Here is a 24,751-nt window from a genome sequence, read left to right on the forward strand (position 1 = left end):
ATACACCCTGAAGTGGACATTTTTTCCTATTATTTCTTTTCAAACTTTCTTTGTTTTTTCTCTTTTTCTTGATTGCTTATTCTTGTTTTTATATGAGTGTGAACACTGTTTCCAGTTTTCATGTTTTGTTGTAGTTTTCTTCTGTTCTGGTTTGTGTTTCTTCCTTGTTTCTTTGCCTCCTGTCTTCTTAAGCTGTTTTCTAAGGCTTGAGGAATCTTCCTTTGTCCTCCACCTTTGCTTCTAAACCCTTTCTCTTTTATTTCTCAATTTTCTCCCAATCTTTTAAAATTTTCTCCCCTAAGGATGAAACTGCCATATTAAGGAGATATTTCTGCCTGGTAAGCATGAAGTTGTGAGTTCAATTGCCAGCACCAAAAAAGAAAAAAAAAAGAGAGAGAGAGAAAGAGAGAGAGAGAGAGACAGAGACAGAGACAGAGACAGAGACAGAGAGAGACAGAGAGAGTTATTGTATATAATTTTTGTTTTAGTTTTTGTTATATAACTACAAATCTTGTTGATATGGTTAAACTTGGCAAATACTGATTGTGCTACTTTAGCCAAAGTGACATAATCATTCTACTCAGTTGTTCTTCTTTGTGTGCCAAAACTGAGAATGCCTGAAGGTCATAAATAATACTATAAGCCAGAGCCAAAGAACTATAGGCTAGAAAAAAAAGGCAGCAACTTCTCATCCCCAATAAAATGAAGAAGTAGAATCTTACAACATATTCAAAACTGAAAAGTCAGCCATACCTGGAAGACATTTCTGAGAAATAGTCATTTCCTAAGAGGTCTCAATACTAGCAATGAAGCCACCTACCTAAGGAACTTGCAATCATCAATGCATAAATTAAAGTAAAAAAAATACATAGAAAATGAAAAGACAGGAAACAAGATGCAACCCCAGACTTCCAGCTTGCCAAAGGCAAACCCAAAGGGCAATGAGGTGGAACAATTCAAAAGCCACCCGCCTGGACTCTGAAGTGGTAACAGTGGAAGTTACAAAGCAGATGAATGAGGTTCTAGAAAAAAATCACATCAGAAATAATATCTCAGATAATTACAGAGATGTTGACCCTCATGAAGGACATTCTTAGTGACTCTAGAGCAGATACAGAAAACAAAAAATAGAGGACCTTAGGAAAATGATGGAAACCATCAACATCCAATATAGGAAAGAAATGCAATCCTTAAAAGAGATTCAAATGGATATCCAGGAGATCAAAAATTCTGCTGAGGTATATGAAGCAGAATGAGTCACTGTGAGGACAGACATGAGACATAAAAGATGTGATTGCAGTTAGTGATCATGAAAAGAAAGATTTCTTAAAAACAGCAAGGGACCATGAGAAATCAATCCAACACCTGTGAGATGATGCAAAGGAGAATAACATAAGACTGACTGGAGTCAATGAAACAGATGGCGATAGTGCAAGCAACACAAAAAGCCCATTCACAGAAGTAACAGCAGGAAACTTTCAAAGCATGGAAGAAGAATCTGACATACAGTTAACTGAGGCATATAGAGCTGCAATTAGCCAAGACAAAGAAACAACTACAGGGCTGAGAATACATCTCAGTGGCACAAGCACATGCCTGGCAAGTGCAAGGTCCCTAGTTCAATTCTCAGTACCAGAAAAAGAAAGAAAGAAACAACTACACCAAGGCATGTAGTAATTTGTATTCCAGAAATTCAGCACAAGAGTAGAACATTAAAAGCTGTTAGATAAAAGAAACAAATCACCTGTAAAGGAAAGTGCATCAGAATCACAACAGACTTTTCAACACAAATCTTTTTCAACACAACTCTAAGGAGAGCTTAGAATGAAATATTTCAAGCTGTAAAAAAAAAGAACCTCTAAGCCAGATTAATGCACTGAAAATCTATCTTTCAAAAATAAAATACTTCCATGACATAGAACACCTAAAAAATTCATGACCCCCAAACCAGGACTCCAAAATGTTCAAAAGGACATTCTAGAAAGATATAATGAGGACTACAACTTCATGACCCCAACAAAATGAATCCACCAGCCAAGTCAAGTAATTAAACAGAGAGGGAAGAAAGGGAACCAACAACAGGAAAATAACATGACAAGAATAAGTCAATACATATCACTTATAAGTATAAATATAAAGAGCATCAGTTTACTAATCAAAACAAATAGTCTGGCAGGATGGATTGGATGGATCAAGACACATGAACCAATAATGCACTGCATGCAAGAAACACTTTTAACCCAAAATGAAATTCATAGACTGAAAGTCAAAGGATGGAAAACAATACACTTGACATGAACCCAGAAAAACCCAGAGGTAGCTATTCTACTTCAAAAGTGGATTTCAAGCCAAGAGTGATCAAGAAAGACAAAGAAGGTCATTTGATCCTTGGTAAGGGAATAATCCAAGGGGAAGAGATAACAATCGTAAATATATATTATATATATTTATAAATATATATTCATAAATAATATATAGCAATCATGATATAGCACTCATAAATATATAAATATATACATATATATATATATGCCAAATACCAGCACAACCAAGTATATAAAACAAATATTAATGAACCTGAAAAATCAAATAAGCACTAATACAATTGTAATGGGAAATCTCAGTACCCTACTATCACAAATAGACAGATAAACTAGACAAAATTCAGTAAGCAAGTATCAGAACTGAATCAAACTTTTGAACAAATGGATTTAGTAGATGTTTTCAGAGTGTTCCCCCCAACATCAGAGTACACATTCTTCTCAGCTGCACATGGAACATTCTCCAAAATACGAAATACTAGCTCATAGAACATGCTTAAGTAAGTACAAAAGAATTGAAATTATCCCATGCATATTATAGACAATAGTGCAATGAAAATGGAAATCAAGGGCAAAAGAAACCACAAAAATTTCATAAACACATGGAAATTAAATAATACTTTCCCAAACAACCAATGAGTCACAGATGAAATTGAAGAAAAAAATTACACAGTTTCTACAATTAAATAATAATGCCATTACAACATTCTAGAATGTATGGGACATAAGGAGAGCAGTCCTATGAGGGAAATTTATAGCAGTGAATTCCCATATCAAACAAAGAGTGACCTCAAATACACAACCTGTTGTTGAACCCCAAGCTTCTAGAGAAAGAAGAGCAAGTCAAGCCAAAAGATCATATGAAGGGGGAAATTATAAAGATCAGAACAGAATATTGATGCACTGGAGGCTAAGAAGATACACAAAGAATCAGTGAATCTAAGAGTTGGTTCTCTAAAAGAGTAAATAAAATTGACAAAGCATTAGCAATCTTATCAAAAAAGGAAAGACTCAAGTCCATGCAATTAGGAATAAAAGGATCAAGTTACAGCAGATCCTGCAGAGCTGGGTGATTATCAATACATACTTCAAGAAACTGAATTCTAATAAGATGGCAAATACAGAAGAAATGGACAGAGTCCCAGGTATATATGAATTACCAAATTTAAATTAAGATGATTTTAAAATTCTGAATAACCCAATATCAGTCAAAGAAAGTGAAGATGTAATTTAAAAACCTACCAATAAAGAAAAGCTCAGGTTGTGATGAATTCACTCCTGAACTTTACAAGAAATTTAGAGAAGATCTAATGCCACCATTCCTTAAACTTTTTAATGAAATTGAAAGGGCAGTAAACTCTCAAACTCATTCTTGAAAGCAAGCATTACCCTGACACCAAAACCAGAGAAGGATCCAACGAAAAAAGAGAACTATAGGTCAATCTTTCTAATGAACATAGACACAGAAGTCCTCAATAAGATACTGGCAAACAGAATGCAACAAATCATCAAGAAGATTATACATGGTAACCAAGTAGGGTTCACCCTGGAGAAGCAGTGATGGCTCAGTATATACAAATCAATAAATGTAATGTGCTATATTAGCACAATCAAGGACAAAAACCACATAATCATGTCAATAAATGCAGAAAAAGCATTTGACAAAGTCCAACACCTATTCATGATAAAAAAAAATCTAGAGAACATTGGAATAGATGGTCTTTACCTTAATCTGAGAAAAGCCACCTATGATAAACCAACAGCCAACATCATACTCAATGGTCAAAAACTGAAAGCTTTCACTCAAAAATCAGGAAGAATATAAGGATGCCCACTATCACCACTCCTGTTCAGTATAACTCTGGAAACATTAGCTAGAGCAATTAGACAAGGGAAAGAAATAAAGGAATAAAGATAGGAAAGGAAGAAGTTAAATTATCATGTTTTGCAGATGATATGGTACTCTACATAGAAGGCCCCAAATTGCCACCAAAGGCTTCTAGATCTAATCACAAAATTCAGTAGCATAGTTGAACACAAGTCAACACTCAAAAATTAGTAGCATTCCTACAGACCATTAACAAACCTGCTGAGAGAGAAATTAGAGAAACCACACCTTTCACAGTAGCATCCAAAAAAGTTAAATTAATCTAACAAAGGAAGTAAAAGACCTTTCCACTGAAAACTACAGTACTCTTTTAAAAGGAGATCAAAGAAGATATCAGAAAATGGAAATCTGTCCCTTGCTCTTTGGAAAAGCAATAGGAAGAACCAATATAGTGAAAATGGTCACACTCCCAAAATTGTTATACATATTAATGCAATCCCAATAAAAATACCAATAGCATACCTCACAGAGTTAGAGAAAATATTCCTAAACTTCATCTGGGACCAGAAGAGACCTAGAAGAGCAAAGGCAATACTGGGCAACAAAGGCAAGGCAGGGAGCATCACAATGCCTGATTTAAAGTTATACTACAAAGCTACCATGATAAAAACAGCATAGTACTGGTGAAAAAAATTTTGAAAAGATCTGAGAATCAATAGAACAGACTGGAAGATTCAGAAGCAACTCTAAAGACACTCAGCCACCTTATCTTTGTCCAGGGGTTCAAACACCTTCACTGAATTAAAGAGAGCTTTTTAAAAGAAATGGTGGTGGAAAAATTTTCTTTCCATATGCTGAAGATTAAAATTAGACCCATATCTCTCACCATCCTCTAAACTAAAATAGAAATGAATCAAAGATCTAAATATTAAAATAGAAACGTTGAATCTGCAGAAAGCGAAAACAGGAACTCCTGAAGACATAGGTGTAGGCAAAGAATTTTATGAACAAAACCCTGATCTCACAAGAGATATCACAAAGAATCAACAACTGGGATCTCATTTTATTAAGAAAAAATTTTTACAGCAGAGGAGACTACCAGCAGAGTCAAGAGACAACCCACAGTGTGGGAAAAAATTTCCAGCTGTTTCTCAGACAAAGGACTAATATGTAGAATATACAAAGAACTCAGAAAAATCAGATCTCCCAAATTTAAAGACTCAATCCAAAAATAGGCAGCTGAAATGAACAGACAATTCTCAGATGAAGAAGTAGAAATGGCAAATAAATATATTAAAAAATTGTTCAACATCACTGCTTATTTAAGAAATGCAAATTAAAACAACACTGAAATTCCATCTCACTCAGAAAGAATGGCTATTATCAAGAACTCCACCGATAACAAATGCTGGCTTGGCTGTGAGGGAAAAGGAACCCTTCTCCCCTCTTGGTGGGAATGTAGAATGGTGCAAGCACTGTGGAAATCAGTGCAGAGATTCCTCAAAAAGCTAAAGCTAAAGATTCTATTTGACCTAGCTATTCCCCTCCTTGGTATATTTCCAAAAGAATAAAAAGTATCATATCACAGTGATATATGCACACCTATGTTTATAGCGGCACAGTTTGCAATAGCTAAATCTTAGAAACAGTCCAAATGCCCATCAATAGATGAAAGCATAAAGATGTTCTTTTTTTATACAATGTAGTATTACTCTGTCATAAAGAAGGATAAACTTGAGACATTTCTAGGTAAATGGGTGCACTGTGAGACCATATTCTTAAGTGAAATAAATCAGACACACATGTTTAAATATCACACTGCTTCTCTGGTGCGAGAAACTGAAAGAGTAAATAAGGATGGGAAAAAAAGTTTGACTTGGAAGGGGCACTAGGGAGGGTGAGGGAGAAAGAATGGAAAGGGAAAGAAAAAACAGAGAATAGAAGGAAAAAATGGAAACAATGCTTTTGTAAATAAGGAAGGGAAATAAGGGTTGAAGTGAGGGGTGGTGGTGGGAAAAAATAAAAATTGGAATTTATCGTGTACAAGTGCAAATTCCTTATGATGAATGCTATCATTGTGTACACCTAAAATGAACCAATAAAATTAATTTTAAAATAAAATTTAATTTAATCTTAAAAGAGCTCATTCTTTGAAAGAATAAAGAAAACAGGTAAACACTTAGCTAATCATATAAACAAAAGGAAAGAAAACCTTCTAATCAATGCAATTAGAAATGAAAACAAGTGAAATCACAATGAAAAATGCTGCAGTCCAGAAGATTACCAGATTATTCAATTACTTTGAAAGATGTGCTCCAAAACTCTGGAGAACTCAGAAGAAATGGCTAGATTCTTGGATATATATTAATTCTCAAAACTGAGCCAAGAAGATATAAGAACTCAAAATTACCAAATAACTAGCAATGAAATTGAAGCAGTAAAAGACAAAACAAAAACCTGACCAACTAAGAAAAAGCTCAGGACCCAACAGTTTTACTGCTGATTTCTGCAAGAACTTCAGGGAAGGTCTAATATGCATATTGCTCAAATTATTTAATAAAATTGAAGCTGAGCAAGTACTCCCAAAGTCATTCCTGGGAGCTAGTGTTACTCTGATTCCAAAACCAGATAATGATTTCACCAAAAAAGAAAACTATAGGCCAATGTCTTTAACGAAATCCTCTATGATTTATTGGTAAAACAGAGTCAATCAAATTATCAAAAAGATTACAAATTATGACCAAGTAGGCTTCACTCCAAGTATGCAAGGATGGTTCTATAACTGTAAAGCAATAATGTGCTACATCACATAAACAGAAGCAAAGACAGATATCACATGATGCAGAGGCAGAAACTCCCTGATGTAGAAAAAACCTTTGATAAAATCTGGGAACCATTCATGATTTTAAAAAAGCCCTGAAGAAAATAGGTACAGAAGGAACTTATCTCAATCTGATAAAAGCCATTTATGACAATCCTACTGCCAACATTACATTAAATGGGAAAAAAACTGAAAATATTTCCTCTAAAATCAGGAGCAAGACAAGGATGTCTACTATACTACTCCAGTGTTCAATATAGTAATTGCAACATTACCCAGGGCAATCAGACAAGAAAAAGAAATAAGGGTATACATATGTGTATGGAAGGAAGAGGTCAAATTATTATTATTTCCAAACAACATGTTCTTCTACTTGGAAGACTCAAAAGTCCACCAAAAGTCTCACAGTATTGATAATAACATTTAGTAGCACAACAGGATACAAAATTGACACACAAAAATCAGTAGTGTTACTATACACCAATAATGAACTCACTGAGAAAGAAATCAGGAAAACAATACCATTCACAACAGCATCAAGAAAAATTAAATAGGAAATAACCTAACCAAGGAAGTGAAAAACCTCTACAAACTCGCCAAAATAAAAGACTCAGTCAAAAAATGGGCTACTGATATGAATAGACACTTCTCAGAAAAAGAAGTACAAATAACCAAAATACATGAAAAATTGTTGAACATCTCTTGCCATTACAGAAATGCAACCTAAGACGACAATGAGATTCCATCTTGCATTAGAAAGACTGGCCATCACCAAGAAATCAATTAATAACAAATGCTTGCAAGGTTGCAGGGAAAGTAGAAGCCTTCTGCATTACTGGTAGGAATGTATACTAGCACAGTTCTTTAGGGTAGGGATCTGTAGACAGGGGCAAAAAATAGAATAGGGGTCCCCTTAGGTTGCCTAGGTGATCCTGACTAGAGGTGTTAAAAACAAATTTTACTAGAGAAATTCCCCTGGGAAATAGATCAAGGACAGGGATAGAAAAAGAGAGAAAATGCAGATAAAGAAAAGCAGCAAATGACACTGGGACTTGCATCAAGAGGCCAAAAAAAAAAGAACTGAGAAGCAAAGGTGGGGGGCTAACTAACTTTAAGGCAATATGCATCCACATCTATGCATGTGTGTGTGTGTGTGTGTGTGTGTGTGTGTGTGTGTGTGTATCAATCTCGAGTCACCGCATTATTCACTCTAAGGTCATTATAGCATACAATAGATACCCACATGCCCCTTGTTAACTCTAAGCCAGCCATGAATAACATATCCCCTTGCCAACTGGCTGCCCACCCTAAAGACAAGGCCTTAAAAGGTATGTCAAGGGCAAGTAAGCAAACAGAAAGAAAGAAGCTGCATATAGACCACCGGAAGAAATGACGTTAGGCAGAGATGCCCAGAAGCCAATCCAGTTATGGCAAGTTCCAGTTGTGGGTCTCTGACCCCCTCCATACAAAAATAACCAGAAACAGAGGCCCACTCTCCACTCTATCTTTGTCTGCCTTCGAGCGAGCACCTCATCTGGTTTTTATTCCTTACTTGTGGGTGACTCGACTTTTCACTCCTGAAGAGTCTGAGCCATTAGTAGTCTCGCCTGAATTAGGTTGTTGTGGTGTCCACTGACCTTAATTGCACAGCATTACAATACTAAGATGCCCTAAAGGGGTCTCCTGTATTCCAGACACACTCTTCCCTCCCTGCCTGTAGAGGAAAAGTCCATTTCCCCCTTGCTAGTGAGGATCAGTCTCCCCAGCCAGCAAAGTAACTTCCTCTTTTGCCTATTGATGCAGGGATATAGGAACCCCAAGCGGACAGGTGACAGTCCTAACTTCCAATTCAAAGGAATCATTGTTTTATCTCCCGGTGGAAAGATTCCTCCTTTTGAAACTAGGAGCTTTAGGTCAGGAGAGCATAAAGTCTTAAGAACAGGAAGCAAACATTTCTCTAGTGGGTCACTGCTAATAGTGAGGAGGTGCCACTCTCATTCCCACCACTTGAAGGCTAGGAGAAAGCTGAACAGTATTAATTTTTAGTGGTTTCCCCTCAAAGAGACCAGCCTCCTCCTAGTTCATGGGGTTCTGTTGTATAAACTGGCTCAAGTCTGGAAATTGCTTGAGGGGTCATGATTCTCTGTTCTCATTACTCAAGTTAGACTCTGGCTCATTTGACTTCGAACTTCTCTGCTTATGCAGTTTAAGAGTCTTCCTATTTTACTTCTTGGAACACTAATTAATGCTACAGGTCTCTATCATAGACTGCATTCTGATGCCTAACTCTCTTGTTCATTATAACCCTGCTCACCTTGCCTTTGGTGGCTGATCATTGCCACTGGGCCCTGGCCAACCTGGAATCCAGTTATTTCCATCGTGTTATGACTTGGACCTTAGATGTTTCCTAAAGGCCACTATTCTAAAGGCAGAGATGCTACTCATCACCAGCCTGTGGTGCTAATGGGAGATGGTGAGCTTTGAAGAGGCGGAGTCTAGTGGAAGGAAGTTATGTCACTGGGGTACAACCTTAAAGGGGACACTAGAGCCTAGCTCCCACCTCGTGGTCTTTCTTTTTGCTTCCTAGCCACCACAAAATGAGCAGCTTTGCTCTGCCACATACTCCCCGCCATGATGTTCTGCCTGTTCATGGGACCAAGAGACCATGTACTGACACTTCTGAAACCATGAGCCGCAACGAGTCTTTCCTCCTTATAAACTGTTTGTTTCAAGTGTTCTTTCACAGTGAGGGAATGACTAACACACATTGCATTTAGGTTTCCTAATTTAATGGCTATAGTTCCCACTGTGAGGTCTGGCCTACAGAGAAGATGACAGAGCTCTTCCCTCACAAATCCTCATTCTCGTGCTGAAAGATGTGTGTTTGGGACTATCCCAGGGTTGGTGAGCAGGTTTTAAACAACAAGTCCACTGTAGCATTCCCACCACCTTAAGCCTGTGAATCTTCTGAGTTACCCGACACTGTTCTGACATTTCTAACTCACTCACTGGATCACATTTTTACTCACTTTTCACCCTCCCAACCAAGCAAATAGAATCTTTTTTAATTCCTCAGGATTCGGCAACTTGAAGTGCAGAACTCTGCTTAGTGGACCCAACTTTATAATCAGCCTGACCCAATTTTATATTCCTCCCATCATTGTCTCATATGCTTAGTATCCTTAGTATTCTACATATCTTCCCCCATGTACGTTGGTAAATTTAGAAGACTCAAGTAGTCATTTTTGGAGTGTAGTGTACTTCCTTGTGGGCAACACCTACTTTGCCTTTAGGTGCCTATTGTGATTCAAGACGAATTATATGTCTAGAAGCAAAGAGTGGGTGATGGGAAAGATCTTGAGGAGATTCACCCATGTTTTGCCAGGTAACTGTTTCAGGAGATCAAATGGACATTTCCCTAGGAAAGCAGAGTTAAACCCTCTAGAGTGAGGTGGAAAGGCTGATTCCAGTGCAGGTAGGAAGGGCAGAAAGACTATGAAGGCTGTAAGGACAGAAAGGCAGCTTCCACTGGGAGTGGGGAAGATCCTTCCACCAGGGATAGACAGATTGTTTCCAGCGTGGCAAAAAGAGCATCATAATTTGGGAGCTCGATGTCCCCAGCTTCATCACAGTATTGCCACATGTTCTCCTTCCAACTTTCAGGATCCCACTCCTTCCTCCAAATGTTCTCTCTTCAATAGGAGACCCCCTGCAAGTCTGAGAATTCAACTTGTTTTATAATTCGGCCAGTTGCAATGAGAGTCTGTATGTGGTTTACAGGATTCTGGCTTTACAGTTACAGGAAATAAGGGTCTCCTTCAAGGACATCTAAAAGACCTCCACGACATTTATGTGATGATTGAACTGAGAATTCAAATCATTGCATTCCTCCTTTTCCTGCTCCATTTTGTCCAGTGACATCAGCAGGAACAAGTCAAGCCCATTATACTTGCTGGTTTAACAAAATGTTTGCAAGTTTTATATGCATAGCACCTACATCCTTGCTTCCTATAAGTAGTTGATTAGGATGATCTAACAGGGATACTTTTATTATCTTTATTTCCATATCATATCATGCACTATCCATGCTCTCTTTACTATTGTAAATAAAGTCATTAGTACCTTAAAATCTGATCAAATTACAGAGCCAGATCCAGCAACTTCAGAATCAATTCAAAAGCCTCACCCTCAAAATTCTGTTCCTGGAAAACCATTCATGGTACCAAAACCTGTGTTAGTGTGCATTCTCTAGAGAAACAGAATCAATAGCATCTCTCAGTGGACCTTCCACATCCATATTTATGGATTCAACCAACTGCAGATTGTTTCCTGTGTAGTTAGGTCTGTGGTGGTTGCAACTATACTGAACATGTCTGGTTTTTTCTCTTATTATTTCCTAAACAATACATTATAACAACCTCTTACATGTTACTCACATTGTACTAGGTATCATAAGTCATCTAGAGAAGATGTAAAGCACATAGAAGGATATGTATAGAGTATATGCAAATGCTACACCATTTTATATAAGGTATTTGAACATTCATGGATTTTGATATCCTCAGGGATGTTGATCCCACATAGATAATGAAGGATAACTATATAAACTAGATAGATAGATAGATAGATAGATAGATAGATAGACAGATAATAGATAGATAGGTAGATAGATACATAGACAGATAATAGATAGATAGGTAGATAGATACATAGATACATAGACAGATAATAGGTGGGTATGGGGGGTGGATGGGTGGATGAATGGATGGATGGATGGATGGATGGATGGATAGGTAGGTGATAGATAGATAGATAGATAGATAGATAGATAGATAGATAGATAGGCAAAGAGACAAGACAGAATTATAAAGAATTGGCTCATGCAATTACAGAGGCTCACAAGTCACAAGATCTGCAGTTGAGGTGGCAGGCTGGGCAGTCAGGAGAGCCCATGGTATTATTGTAACCTATATACCAGCAGGCTTGAGACCAGAAAGAGCCAGTGTTTCAGTCAGCCTGAAAGTAGGAAAATACCTGATGTCCTGGTTGAAAGGTCATCAAGAAAGAAGAATTCTCTCATACCAAGGGATGGTAAGCCTTTTTGTTTTACTCAGGTCTTCAGTTGATTGAATGAAACCAACCCACGTTATAGAAGGTGATATTCTTTATTCACTCTATCAATTTGAAGATTAATCTCATCCAAAGACCCCTCAAAGAAACACCCAGAATTATGTTTGACCAAATATCTGACCACACTGTAGTGCAGTCAAGCTGACACACAAAATTAACCATCACACTTACCTAGTGTAGTCTTTGTATTCACTAATCTGTCTGCCATGTGTCGTTTCTGTGATAGAGAAAAATTTATTACATCAAACATTCAAAATGCATAATTCAGTTCCTCACAGAAGGCAGAGTGGGTTTAAGAAAGTATGGAGAGCCAGCCTAGTTGTAAAATTCTCTTTGGCTGTACTGACTTTAGTTCCTTTTGGCCCTTATGGGGCTCTCTCTGGAGATGTGACCCCAGGAGGGAGCAAGCAAAGCAGTGCAGTGTGTGGACTCTGTCATCCCTGCTCTGCCTCTTGCTCAAATAAAGCACACACTCAGAAACACATACACACACAGATACACTACAGTGTGCCTGGGAAATAGTAAATATTACTTGAAATTTTAGCACATTATGTTTATTACTTATAAATGACCATATTGGCTTAAACACATAATTAGAAGTTCTGGACCCTTTTTACCCCAATTTAAACTAAAGATTCTCAATAACTCTGAGTGATTCTTTCATTTGATAAAGTAACCAGAAGAACAACCACGACTGAGTGGATTTTACTTGTGTCATAGGTTTATAGGCTAGTAGGAGTCAGCAGAAGCCTGTGAATAGCAATAGCTAGCAATTTCAGAAAACAAACATTAAGACCATGACTCTGCTAGAGTGACCCCAGCCATAGCAATTAGAGTCAGAGTGAACAGAAAATAAGGTTAAATATTTCCTGGGACCCATGGCAAAGCTAAAGATGAAGTGAAGTCATCACACCATTCAGCACACAACCCTTTCATCATGTAAGAGTTTTACCTGTGGGTGGAGTATATCTCCAGAGACACCATCCTTGTTCTTATGCTAGCTGTAAAGTCTCATTAGCCTCTCTAAGAGTATATGATTTTACATTTTAAACCTCAAAACATCAGTTCACTCTTCACACCAACAGTCAACTTGAATTGTACCAGTTTCAACCAATTAAGAAAAAAAAAAAAAGAGCAAGACAAAATACCTCACTGTCAAGGCAGTGGCTTTGAGAACATTTCACTACCTAGCAGTACACTTACATAATCTTCTAGAATCTCTTTGATGCCTGAAATTATAAGAATGACCATCAAAGGCAAGAGAGTTGTATATTTTCCTGTTGGAGACATATCTGGAACTTGCTGCAAAACAGTGAGAGTTACAGTATTAACTTTCTGATAAATCCTTGTTATATTTTGCTTATCCTCAAAATCACACTACTAGCGGCCAGGCCCAGAACATGAAGACACATTTAGTAAAAGGTCAAGGAAAACACTCTTGGCACACCAACACCAGCCCTTGAGTGTGACACTAAATATCACAGGATGCAAGAGTTGCCCTCACAGTTGCTGAAGACCTCAGTCATTATGTCAGCTTTCTCATCAGATACTTTCATTATGTTTCAAGAAATAGAGGCCAAAATCTAAATATTAGTTTAAAAACCATTTTTCAAAGCAATTACATCCAGCCAGATGGGCAGCTATCTTAACTGAACTCTATTTCTTTTTCAGGCGTAGGAGAAAAAATTGTGGAGCCCCGAGAGAATATCTCCTAGGTGCAAATTATGGATCATGTTCTAGGGCTGCCCCTCAGGTTTATGAGAAATAGACTGAGGCAAAGCTGAGGCTGTGGTGTTTTCTGATGGGTGCAGGTGAGGTGCTGGGTCCGACCCATTAACTCTCTAGATTTAGACAAAGTCTTAGGCCTGTATTTCCAGATGGGGACCTGAGCACTCTCCTACTACCTTGTCATTTCTCACTTGCTTATCATTTCCTTTCACAATTCATCAACATGGTGTCTATTTTAAAGCTTCTAAAAGTTCTTGTAGCAACTTCAAAGGGACTCTGAGCAATAGAGGCAAAAAGAATTTTCAAATTTCGGGATCACTGCAGGTGTCCGTAAGCTCTGCCTTTGCTATTCCTTTCGAATCTCTCATTCGTTTTCACATTGCTGAAGTTCAGCTGCAAGCTGGTCATTTGGCTAAGACCCTCTTCTCTTTTCTGAATATAAGGCTAACCAGAGCCATCCACTTAACCCTGCAACTCACTGCTGCTACTGCCTTCTATCTCTAGACCAGAGGGCAAGCTTCCGACTGTAACACACTCACCTTATGATAATTTGGCCTTGGCTAACACCATTAGCTAGTCTAACTTATGCTCTGAAAGCCAAAATCTTTACTGTCTCCACAATAGTCCGCATACTCAGGGAAAATGTTAATACATTCAATTTGTATTTTACTTGTTTCTGAATAAGTAACACATTTATATGTTTCACAATTTAAAATATATAGGAAGCTTCGCAGTGAGACTCTTTCTCCCCGTCTCCCTGACTCCTGATTGCTAACATGAGTGTTCCCAGAGGTCCAGGGGTAAAAGGCTTGATTCTCAGACTGTCAGTACTGGGAGGTACCATGGACCTTGAAAGATGGAATTCAGGGGAAGGTCCTTAGGTCACTGGGGATGTGTCCTTGAAGGGGATTATGGGCCTCTCCCATCCGCTCTCTCCCTGCTTCAGCTCCCAACAGGGCAACTTGCTCTGACACATGTTCCCACCATTCCTATCTGTTGCCCTCACCAAAAGCCAATCTTGAACTTTAGAGCTCCAAGCTGTGATTTAAATCAACCTTTAGTCTTTATAAATGTAGTTGCAACCAGCACTTTGTTGTGATAAAGCAAAACTGACTGATACGCTAATTCTCCTCCAGAAAGGCAACCAGTATTCTCAGGTCCCATGTATTCTGCTGGCCCCTATGCCCAGAGGCCTTCCTTGGCCCCTGCATATAAGGCAAGATCCTAATTTTCTAATATTTGGTTTAAATGTCACCTTGTAAAAGTAGTTTTTCTCTTTAACCCCAAGCCAGACATATCCAATATTCCTGCAGTAAATTACAAACATGTCTTAAAATACTTGTATATTATTAGACTTTGAACTCTCCAAGGGAAGGATCACATCTAATAATTCATTCTTGAATCTTTAATTCCATGCACAGGTTTCTAACATATACTAGTGGCCTTTAAAATGTTTACTGAATCCAATTCTGTCTGAGGTAAAGTTGACAAATTTATTAAATCTTTGTCCCAAATTTTAGCAATTACTAGGTCTCTGTTCCCATTTTTAAGCAATGTACAGTTTTCTGGGAGAAAAAAAAATCAGTTATATAACACAAGTCATTGTTGTAGGCATTTAGAGAAGGGAGAAATCTGAGAGGACATGCATTTGGGGAAGTTTGGAAGAGGATGGTTTTGAGTTTTTGCTTTGAAGAGAATGGAAAGGAAATGCCCAGATTAGTGCCTTCTAAGTTTACATAATAGTAGAGCCCACAGTCTGGAAACAGGAAGAAAATTGGGATATTGTGGGGAGACGTGGCAGATTAGATCATGAGATGCATACTAAAAATAGATTGAATAAATGGTAGTAATCAAGATTATGGAAAGCCTTAAATTTAACTGTTTGAAAAAGTTGCCATTTTAAACTAGTATTTGGGTTTCTTTTAAATTGTTCCTTTCAAAATGTTATAAAATTGTCCTGTTTTACAGGTGGTGTAAATAACCATGATCACTCCTGCAAGGAAATTTCATTAAAGATCTAACCAGGGTGGAATGTGGGCCAAGGCACTTGTTCTGCAACCACATGTTTTCTCAGGCCAAATACTGAGTTTCAGTGTCTTGCTGAACAACTTAAATATTGTAACAAGAGAATTGTTCTTCAAACAGTACTTCAGTTTGATGTCACCATCGAACTCTTACTTCACTAAGTGAGTTTTTATAAGTGCTTTCTTAGAGTGCTTGAGAACCTTAGTCTAATAATATGTTCAAACATATTACCTGCAATATGCTAATAAACAGAAAGAAAGCATTGGCAGCCTTGCTAAACTGTAGGTACAAATATCGAGGAAGAAACGACCACTTGCTATACTTGGCTGTGCTGTAGGAAAGAAGAAAAATACAATAGTCAGCTAATATTCAGAACCATAAAAGCAGTAACACGAAAACTTGGCTATACATCGAAAGCGTGTTAAAAATAAAATATGTATAAAATAGTCACCTTTTCCCAAAGATAGTTTGCTTTTTGACAGTAATCACTGTGCCCCAAAATGATCTCAGAATAAAAGAAGAAGAACTTTCCTTATCTCAGGAACTCAGGGTAATGACTGTGGTGGACACAAAGACTCAAGGATCAAACACCAGAGTCGATGTTGCCTAAACATTTCAAGAGGGAAAGACAGCCAGGTGTGGTGGCACATGCTTGTAACCCCAGCACTTGGGAGGCTGAGGCAGGAGGATCGTCTCAAGTTTGAGACCAGCCTGAGCTACAAAGTGAGCTCAAGGCCAGCTTGAACTCCACAGTGAGACCCTGCTTCAAAAAGATGACAAAAAAAAAAGAGGGAAAGACAAAGAAGAGTGCTACCTTTGATTTTCCCTCTGACTGATACCATTTGTTTATTTATTCACTCAGCATATATTTATTGAGCATCTACTATGTGCCACGCATGATTCCAGATCCTTGAGATACATCAGAGAAAGTACAAAGGTGTCTCTCTGGTGTTTACATTCTGGTGGAGGAAGATAAACAACAATCAAGAAACATAATAAATAAGTTAAACATAGATATATGTTAGGATGATAAGCAATCCTTTACTCCATATGGCTTTTAATACTTACAACAAAATTTCCAGTCAATCTTGTACTGTAGTTCAAAGGAGTGACAAGAGCCACCAATTCTTTTTTTTGGTTTTTCTCCAGTACCGGGAACCGAACTCACGACCTTGCACTTGCCAGGTAGGCGCTTTTGCCGCTGAGCTAAATCCCCAGCCCCAAGAGCCACCAATTCTTATCTTTATCAAATGGCAAACTTTTAGCATTAAAAGTTCTCTTAAATCCATCCGCCCCCAAATGTCTAGGACAAAGAAAATCCCCAACAGTGTATTTCTTGTCTTCTAATTAGTATGCTCTGTTTAGCAAATTTCAGGATTAAAAATGAGAGAAACTGTAACCAGAAACTGTAACCAAAAACTGTATAGTATTTCAAATTATCCCAAAAGAGTGGAGCAGAAAATAGGGCCATAATATATACAGGGTTTAGGATAAATTCAACATCATATGGGTTAGGTATGAGTACAAGCATAATTGGAAAATTGTGAGGGTCATGGACAATAGGTGCTGCTATGATTTAGAGAAGTATCTCCCAAAGGCCAATGAGTCAGTAATGCACTGCTGTTGGAAGGGGATGGAAGAGACAAGGCCTACTGAGAAATCTCCTGGTGGGTGGGGATATGCCCTTGAATGGGACAGTAGAAACCCAGTCCTTTCTTCTTCCTCCTCTGTCTCTCTCATCCTGACCATGGTGTGAGCAGAATCACCATGCACTCCCACCATGATGTGCTGCCCTGCCACAGGTCCAAAAGCAACAGAGCCAACCAACCACGGACTGAAACCTCCGAAACTAGGAGCTGAAATGAGCCTCGGCTCTTTATAAGTTTCCTTATCTCAGGTATTTGCTACAGTAAGACAAAAAACTGAGTAGTGCAATCCTGGTTCGCTGATCTTGCCTCTGAAAGGGAAGCCAGAGCCTGAGCCTGGGAGGGGCAGGTGGTGACTCTGCAGACCCTGCAACACTGCTGCACTTCACTGCAGAGAGAAAGAGCGGCAGCGTCCTTTTGAACAGGGAGTAAGCAAAACGCCAAGCCCCCGAAATTAGGGCCCAGGTGGCATCTGTTTCCAGGAATCGTGCACCCAACATCTTGGGCCCTGTGATTGGATACACCCTCTCCAGCTTGAGGGGTTGGGAGGGCAGAGGGAGTTTTGAACAAACCGGGCAGAGGTTAGGCAGTGAAGAATAAGTCCTAGGTCATTCTGAAATAATTCTGGTCCTTGTATCATAGAAAACAAAGAATAGCATGAAAGCTGTTGAGAGAGGGAGCAAACACAAACTGACCAAAGCCAAGGCCACACATACACATAAAGATTAAATTGTGTATTTAATACATACACCTTAAGAAATTTTATTATTTAATGAATTAGTTCATATATAAGAAATACAAGTAGCAAACCCTCTTATTATAAGGAATCAAAATACTAAACTCAATTTAAAAGAAATATTCCTACAAAATGTCTGAGAATATTTCCAAATAAAAGTCTACTGGAATATAGAGAAGGCAACTTAGAAGAGGAGAGAAGAGTTTGCAATATTGATACAGGACAAAGCTGGATTTAAAATGAAGAATAAGTAGAAAAAGAGCATCGCTTTGTGAAAATTAAGAAGATGATCTACAATAAGGTGCCACAAACCATTCCGCATTACTTAATATTGAATTTCATGAGATTAAAAACTGAATACTTAGTAAGGGAGCAACAGACACATAATAATGAAGTGTAGCAACATAATTCTCTCAGTCTCTGCCCAAATAAAAAGATGTTGAAGATTTGGGTAATATAGCTAGTCTACTACATATATATTTGTTAATAAATAAACTGAGAGAGATATGTGCATATTAGTGTGTATTATCAAGAACTGAACTCTTAATAGAAAATATGTATTTTTGCAGTCCTGGACAGTTTCAATAATTAGCCACATTTTAAAAACCAAATAACAGAAGTATTTCATATTTCTGACCACAATGCAATAAAACTAGAGCTAAGCAACTGAAATAGGAACCAAAAGAAAATAGAAGCTACATAGACAGGATCACAGTCCATAATTTTTTAGGAACTTACATAAAATAACAAGTCAAAGCTGCTATTCTAGTATAAGGGGAAAAAAATCTATACACCCATATTAAGGTGTGCAATGTCACACTTCTGTAGTCACAGCTACTCAGGAGGCAGAGGCAGGAAGAACACTTGAGCTCAGAAGTTTGAGGGCTGCCTGAGCAACTTAGCAAGACTCTTATCTCAGAAAAAAAGCTTCCAATCTGCCACTAACAGTGCAGAATTATGTAACAAAGAATAGCATCACAAATCAGTTGAGATGAAATGAAATGACTGACGACTAACTGGAAAATACATTAGGCAAGGTCTCTACCACATTCCTTACATCAAAATAAATTCCACCTGGATGAAACAAAGGACTAAAACAAAAGGACTGTCTAGGGGTGGTGAGGTGGGGGAGGAGTATTCCAGGAAAGAAAAGTAGTGGCTTGTCTTCTGCTCCCGACACAAACCCGGGGCTATTCCAAGACCCCTCCAAGCCCCGTGTGTAATAAACTGTTTCTTGAGCCCCTGCTGTGTCTCCATTGCTGCTGCATCTGACTGACCATTTCATCAGTGAGCTCAATGCTGCATCCGGCAGAACTTTCCTCAAGGGAGAACAAATTTCTCCCTAGCGGAATCCTGCTTCTCTCTGAAGCCCACTAGCTCAATTTTTAATTTGCTTTGAAATTCTAGTGGTTCAATAAAACCAAATATCATTATAAGACAGCATTAAACAAAAGATTAAAATCTATAGAAGTTATGATACAATTCAGCAAGTACTTGTAGAAATGAGCTATTTTAAGACCTGTCAACAATATCATGACACTTTATGTTTTGCACCTGGTTATCATATTGACATGTAATATAATATTTATTTGTATGGCACATTATTTTAAACTAAAAAGAGACTTTATTGATCAGCTAATTTTCTGCACATCAATTTTAAAGTATTTTTATTACAAAAATTCTCAAGTGTATACCAAGATGGAGAGAATCTCCTTCCTTCTCTCTCACCTCCAACAATTATCAACTCATGGCCAATTTCCCTTGTCTAGGTTTCTCACTTCCTCAGGACTCCTACACTGTTATGAAGAAAATCCCGTGGATCATGTAATTTCATCTACACATACTTCAGAATAAAACAGATACAAAACCTTAACACTTTGCTTTTCCTATATATGGCATTATCCAGAAATATATAGATGTATGTGTGAAGACAGTGGTAAGCTCCCTAAACAAATTTCCAAAAGAAGAGGCACAAAAGTAACTGTCTAGAGGACCAGGTTCACATCGCTAACTCTGGATCTGGGTTGGATCCCTGCACCACTCTGCTTCTTCATGATTTTTCAATTCTAGAAAATCTGAGATCTTGCCCTGGACCTAAATTTCCTTGATTACATTTGAAAATGAGTGTTATACTGAAGAATCTACTGATGTATGCAACTAGAGATAGTGTGTGTGTTAAAAGAGCAAGAAAATGGGTTTCTAGGTCACAGGGGTTTTGGGTTAATTCTGGCCCTCCCACTAAATGGTCAGGTGAGCAACAGCAAATGATAGACTGTTTTCCTGCCTCAGTTTCACCTACTATAAAAAGGGTTAATAATATCCTTCCAGGAAAAATAGTATGAAAAGAACCAGAGTGATTATCATAAAAATAGTATATTCCAAATGATTTACCAGAGAAAAAGTACTAAAAATGTGACATGTATGTTTTAAACTAAAAGGCAAAATGAAGCTCTTTTGCTGTTATGATTTATAAGTACAGGCCCCCCCCTTCCCAAAGCCTCGTGCACTCATACTGAGGGCTTTGGGAAGGTGACTCGATTATGGGGCTATTGCAGCTGATTTGCTGTTAGGAGGCAGGCTCTGTCAGAAGAGGCGGGTCACTCTAGGTGTGACCTGGGAGGGTGCTTCTCCGCTCCTGGCTCCTCCCTTTGCTCGCTCTGCTTCCTGGACACCATGAAGGGAACAACTTCCCCACTGTGCCCCTCTGCCGTGCCGTTCAGCCCTGAAGCTGCCTGACCATAGCCTGTCACCATGAACCAAAATAAACCTCTCTTCCTTTAAGTCATGCGTGCTGGACATTTTGTCCCAGTGACAACAGTGACTAAGAAATTAGTATTTGCTATAGAGACCCCTTCACATTACAAGACAGAAGAGTCAGACCAACCGCAGAGAAACTCTACTCTGAGATGTGAGAGAGAGGGAGAGCTCTAGCAGGCACTAACAGGATGGGAATCCTGGACAGCATTGAGAGCTGGAAAGGAAACCCAGGCAAAAGAACAAAGCAGTTCACAATTTAACCCCAGATTACCCACTGCAGGTGTGGAACCTGGTGCTGCAAGCATAAAGAAAACTTAAAAGTGCAAAGGACTCCAATAATAACAGCAGATCAGCAGTCCTCAATATAGGAGAAATCCACAGCTCTTACAAGCATTAAATCCAGTGCTGGGATTCATTCTAAAAGTGACTCCTCTGCTCCAAAGAAGGTACGGACTCCAGACCTCCCCCAAATCCCAGATGTCAACGTAAGAACAGAAAAGCATGACACCTCCGAAGGAGAACGATCATTCTCCAGAAAAAGAGCCCAATTTGAAAGAAACATGTGAGGTGCCTGAAAAAGAATTTAAATTAATGATCTTAAAGAAACTCAATGAGATGTGAGAGAATGGATACAAATAATACAAGATATTATTTTTTTTAAATGCAGGTTAAAACTCAGAAATTCACCAAAGAGATAGAAATGATTTTAAAAATGAGCCAATCAAAACTCTTGGAACTAAAAACGTCAATCAGTAAAATGACAATTGCAACAGAAAGCTGCCACACCTTAGATCAAGCAGAAGCAAGAATTTTGATACTTGAAGACCAGCCCAATGAATTAACACAAACAAACAGGGAGAGAGAAGAGAGGGAGGGAGGGAGAGAGGGAGGGAAGGATGAAGGAAGAAAGGTTAGAAAGAATGAAGAAAACCTGCAAGACTTATGGGAGACAGTCCAGCCACCAAATACATGAATGATATAAATTACAGAAGGCAAAGAAGTGGGGAAAAGACATTGAAAATCTATTCCGTGAAATAATGGTGGTAAACTTCATATAGCCTCAAATAACCAAGAAGCTCAAAGGATGCCAGCTAGATCCAACCAAAACAGGCCATCATCACAGTATACTGAAGTCAAAATGTCCAAAGTACATGACAAAGAGAAAATCCTAAAAACAGGAGAAGTGTCCAGTCACATAGGAGGGAAGGTCCCTCAGACTTATGGGAGATTTCTCAGCAGAAACTTTAAAATCCAGAAGAAAATGAAAAGATATATTCAAAATACTGGAAGAAAAATCTGCCAGCTAAGAATACAGTACCCAGAAAAATTATCCTTCAAAACTGAAGAAGAAATAATGTCTTTCCCAGCTAGGCAGAGACTGAAGAAATTCACTCACCAGCCTTACAAGAAATGCTTGAGGGAGTCCTACACGCTATAACTCTACTTACTGGAAGAACAGATGCCCGAAAGACAATGGGGAAAGAATTAAAACTTAGGGTGATGGCTAATTGTGGTGTCAACTTGAATGGATTAATGAACGTCCAGTCACTTAGTGGAGTACAGCTCTGGATGCATGTGGATGATTGGCTTGTGAACTGCAAACTGAAGAGGGAAGACTCCCCCTGGATGTGGGTGACACCAACCAATAGGCTTGTAGCCTGGGTGGAAGAAAAAGAAACAGAAGGAGGACGTCTACCCATTTTGTTTCTTTGGACAAGCTCTGGTCTTCACCATCACCTTTGGATAGTTTCTCCAGTTTTTTTAGGTTTCCAGGGAAGGCTCTTCAGCTTTCCAAAGCAGACTCTCTGGTTTCTGATTCAGACTCACACCAGACTCTGCAGTGAGTTCCAGGCCTCCAACTTTCAACTGGATCCTCCGGCTGTCTAGAGCACAGACAGCCCTTTTGCAGTCTTTCACACCTGACTCCACAGGCAGCCACTGGAAGCCTACTTCATGAATTCTTCACATTTGATATTAAGTCTGTTGCCCCAGTGTACCCTAACTGATACAGATTTTGGTGGTGGGAGTGGTTCTGGAGATACAGAACTGTAAGGATGAATTTCTTTAGTGGGTTCAGTGGTTGCTGAAATGGCCTCTCTAATCTGCTGACACCCAAAGTCGCCATGGTCATGCCTTCTGATGATATATGGAGTACTGATAGTCTGTGATGCGAACTGTTCAAAGTAATATGCAGTATGGATCCATTTGATTATCCCAGTTCACCATTTGTGAAGAGCAAGGAATTAAGGGACTCTGTATGCAACATTTTTGATATTTTTCTGAAGAGTGTAAAGTATTACAGGGCTAGCTGGTTGCTCTTAGCACCTTTGGACAAACTAGCAGAGAAAAATCACAAGCTCAAGACATGTATGAACAATCTACAGTCTTGCCAGCATGGTGGCGCATGCCTGCAATCACAGCACTCAGGAGGCTGAGGCAGGAGGATCATTGTGAGTTTGAGACCAGCCTGGGGCTACAAAGTGAGCTCAAGGCCAGCCTGAACTATGTAGTGAGACCCTGTCTCAAAAAAGACAAAAATAAAAACAATCTACAGTCTTCTAATTGTGAAGACAAATTAATAAAGGAAAATAAGAAGCTAAAAGATTCAAGTTTCCAGTTCCAGACATGCAGTAAAAAATCTAATGGTTTGGAGGCTGGGGATTTAGCTTAGTGGCACAGCACCTGCCTGGCAAGCACAAGGTCATGAGTTCAATCCCCGGTACTGGAAAAAAAAATTTTTTTTAATGGTTTCTAAGTGTATCTAGAAAGAGAATCTTCTCTCCATTAGCCTCAGGACTGACACTGTATTAACCCAAGCACAGGCTGTCCTAATTCAATTGGCTGAAATACAGAATAAGTTTAAAACTCAGCCTCGAAGGGGATCTGAAGTGGAAATGAGGGTGCTGATTGGAAAAGAACGGGACCCTGAAAATGGGCATGGAGATATTTGGGAGGATCCGGATGAAGCTGGGGACACTGAACTCGAAAACTCTAATGAGATTCTTTTGCCAGAGGAAGAGACCTCCCCACCATCAGTGGTGGAGTCCTCGCCACCCCACCCCTTCCCTGCAGTGCTGGCCTCTCCTCCTATACCTGAGGAAGCTGACCCTGTGTCGCCTGACACAGCTACCAAACATGACAGTGCTGACATGCTCAGGACCCGCCTTCACTACCCACTGTTGCCTCTAGGTCCATAACAAGGCTCAAATCTCAGCGCCTAAGGGTGAGGAACACAGTGTGACTAATGAAGAAGTCCACTATGCTCCTGAAGAACTCCTTGAGCTCTCTAATATTTTTTTCTGGCATTGGGAGTCTACTTCTTATACACAGAGGTTTGAGGGTGTGGGGTAGTGGCGGCAGGAACATACAACTGGATCAGGCTCAGTTTCTCAATGCAGGCCCATTACGCAGAGATTCTAACTAGAATGTTGCAGTCTATGGGGTTGAAAAAATTACTTTAAAAAACTATTAATCGTTTAATTGGGTGGTAAGCAGAAGTATGGATCAAAAAATGGCCCATTGTGAATGAGTTAGCGATGCCTGATATTCCTTGATGTATTATTGATGAGATTCAATGGCTGATGGAAATGAGAGTGCTGGGGTGGATTTGCCAAGTTAAACCTAGTTCGCTATATTGGGATGGTCCAGAAAATACCCTTCATTAACACCTTAAGAAAGATATTTGTAAATTGGGCATGGTGATGCACACCTGTAATCCAAGCACTCAGGAGGCTGAGGCAGGAGGATTGTCATGAGTTC

At 38.9% G+C, this 24,751-nt stretch overlaps 1 protein-coding gene across 4 annotated transcripts in view; it reads right to left on the bottom strand.

The window, feature by feature from the left end:
* The window catches only part of LOC102025027 (phospholipid-transporting ATPase IB-like), a 216,397-nt gene that overhangs the window by 174,312 nt on the left and 17,334 nt on the right, over positions 1–24,751 (bottom strand). For all 4 annotated transcript variants that reach the window (XM_005406339.1, XM_005406337.1, XM_005406340.1 and 1 more), the window contains 3 exons: positions 16,085–16,184; positions 13,304–13,402; positions 12,272–12,317 (listed from right to left, as the gene is read on the bottom strand). In XM_005406339.1, the coding sequence (XP_005406396.1) occupies positions 12,272–12,317; positions 13,304–13,402; positions 16,085–16,184 (245 nt within the window). The remainder of the gene's footprint in view (positions 1–12,271; positions 12,318–13,303; positions 13,403–16,084; positions 16,185–24,751) is intronic.

This window comes from Chinchilla lanigera, unplaced genomic scaffold, assembly GCF_000276665.1.
Source record: "Chinchilla lanigera isolate Chin_1 unplaced genomic scaffold, ChiLan1.0 scaffold00096, whole genome shotgun sequence".
Classification (NCBI taxonomy): Eukaryota; Metazoa; Chordata; class Mammalia; order Rodentia; family Chinchillidae; genus Chinchilla; species Chinchilla lanigera.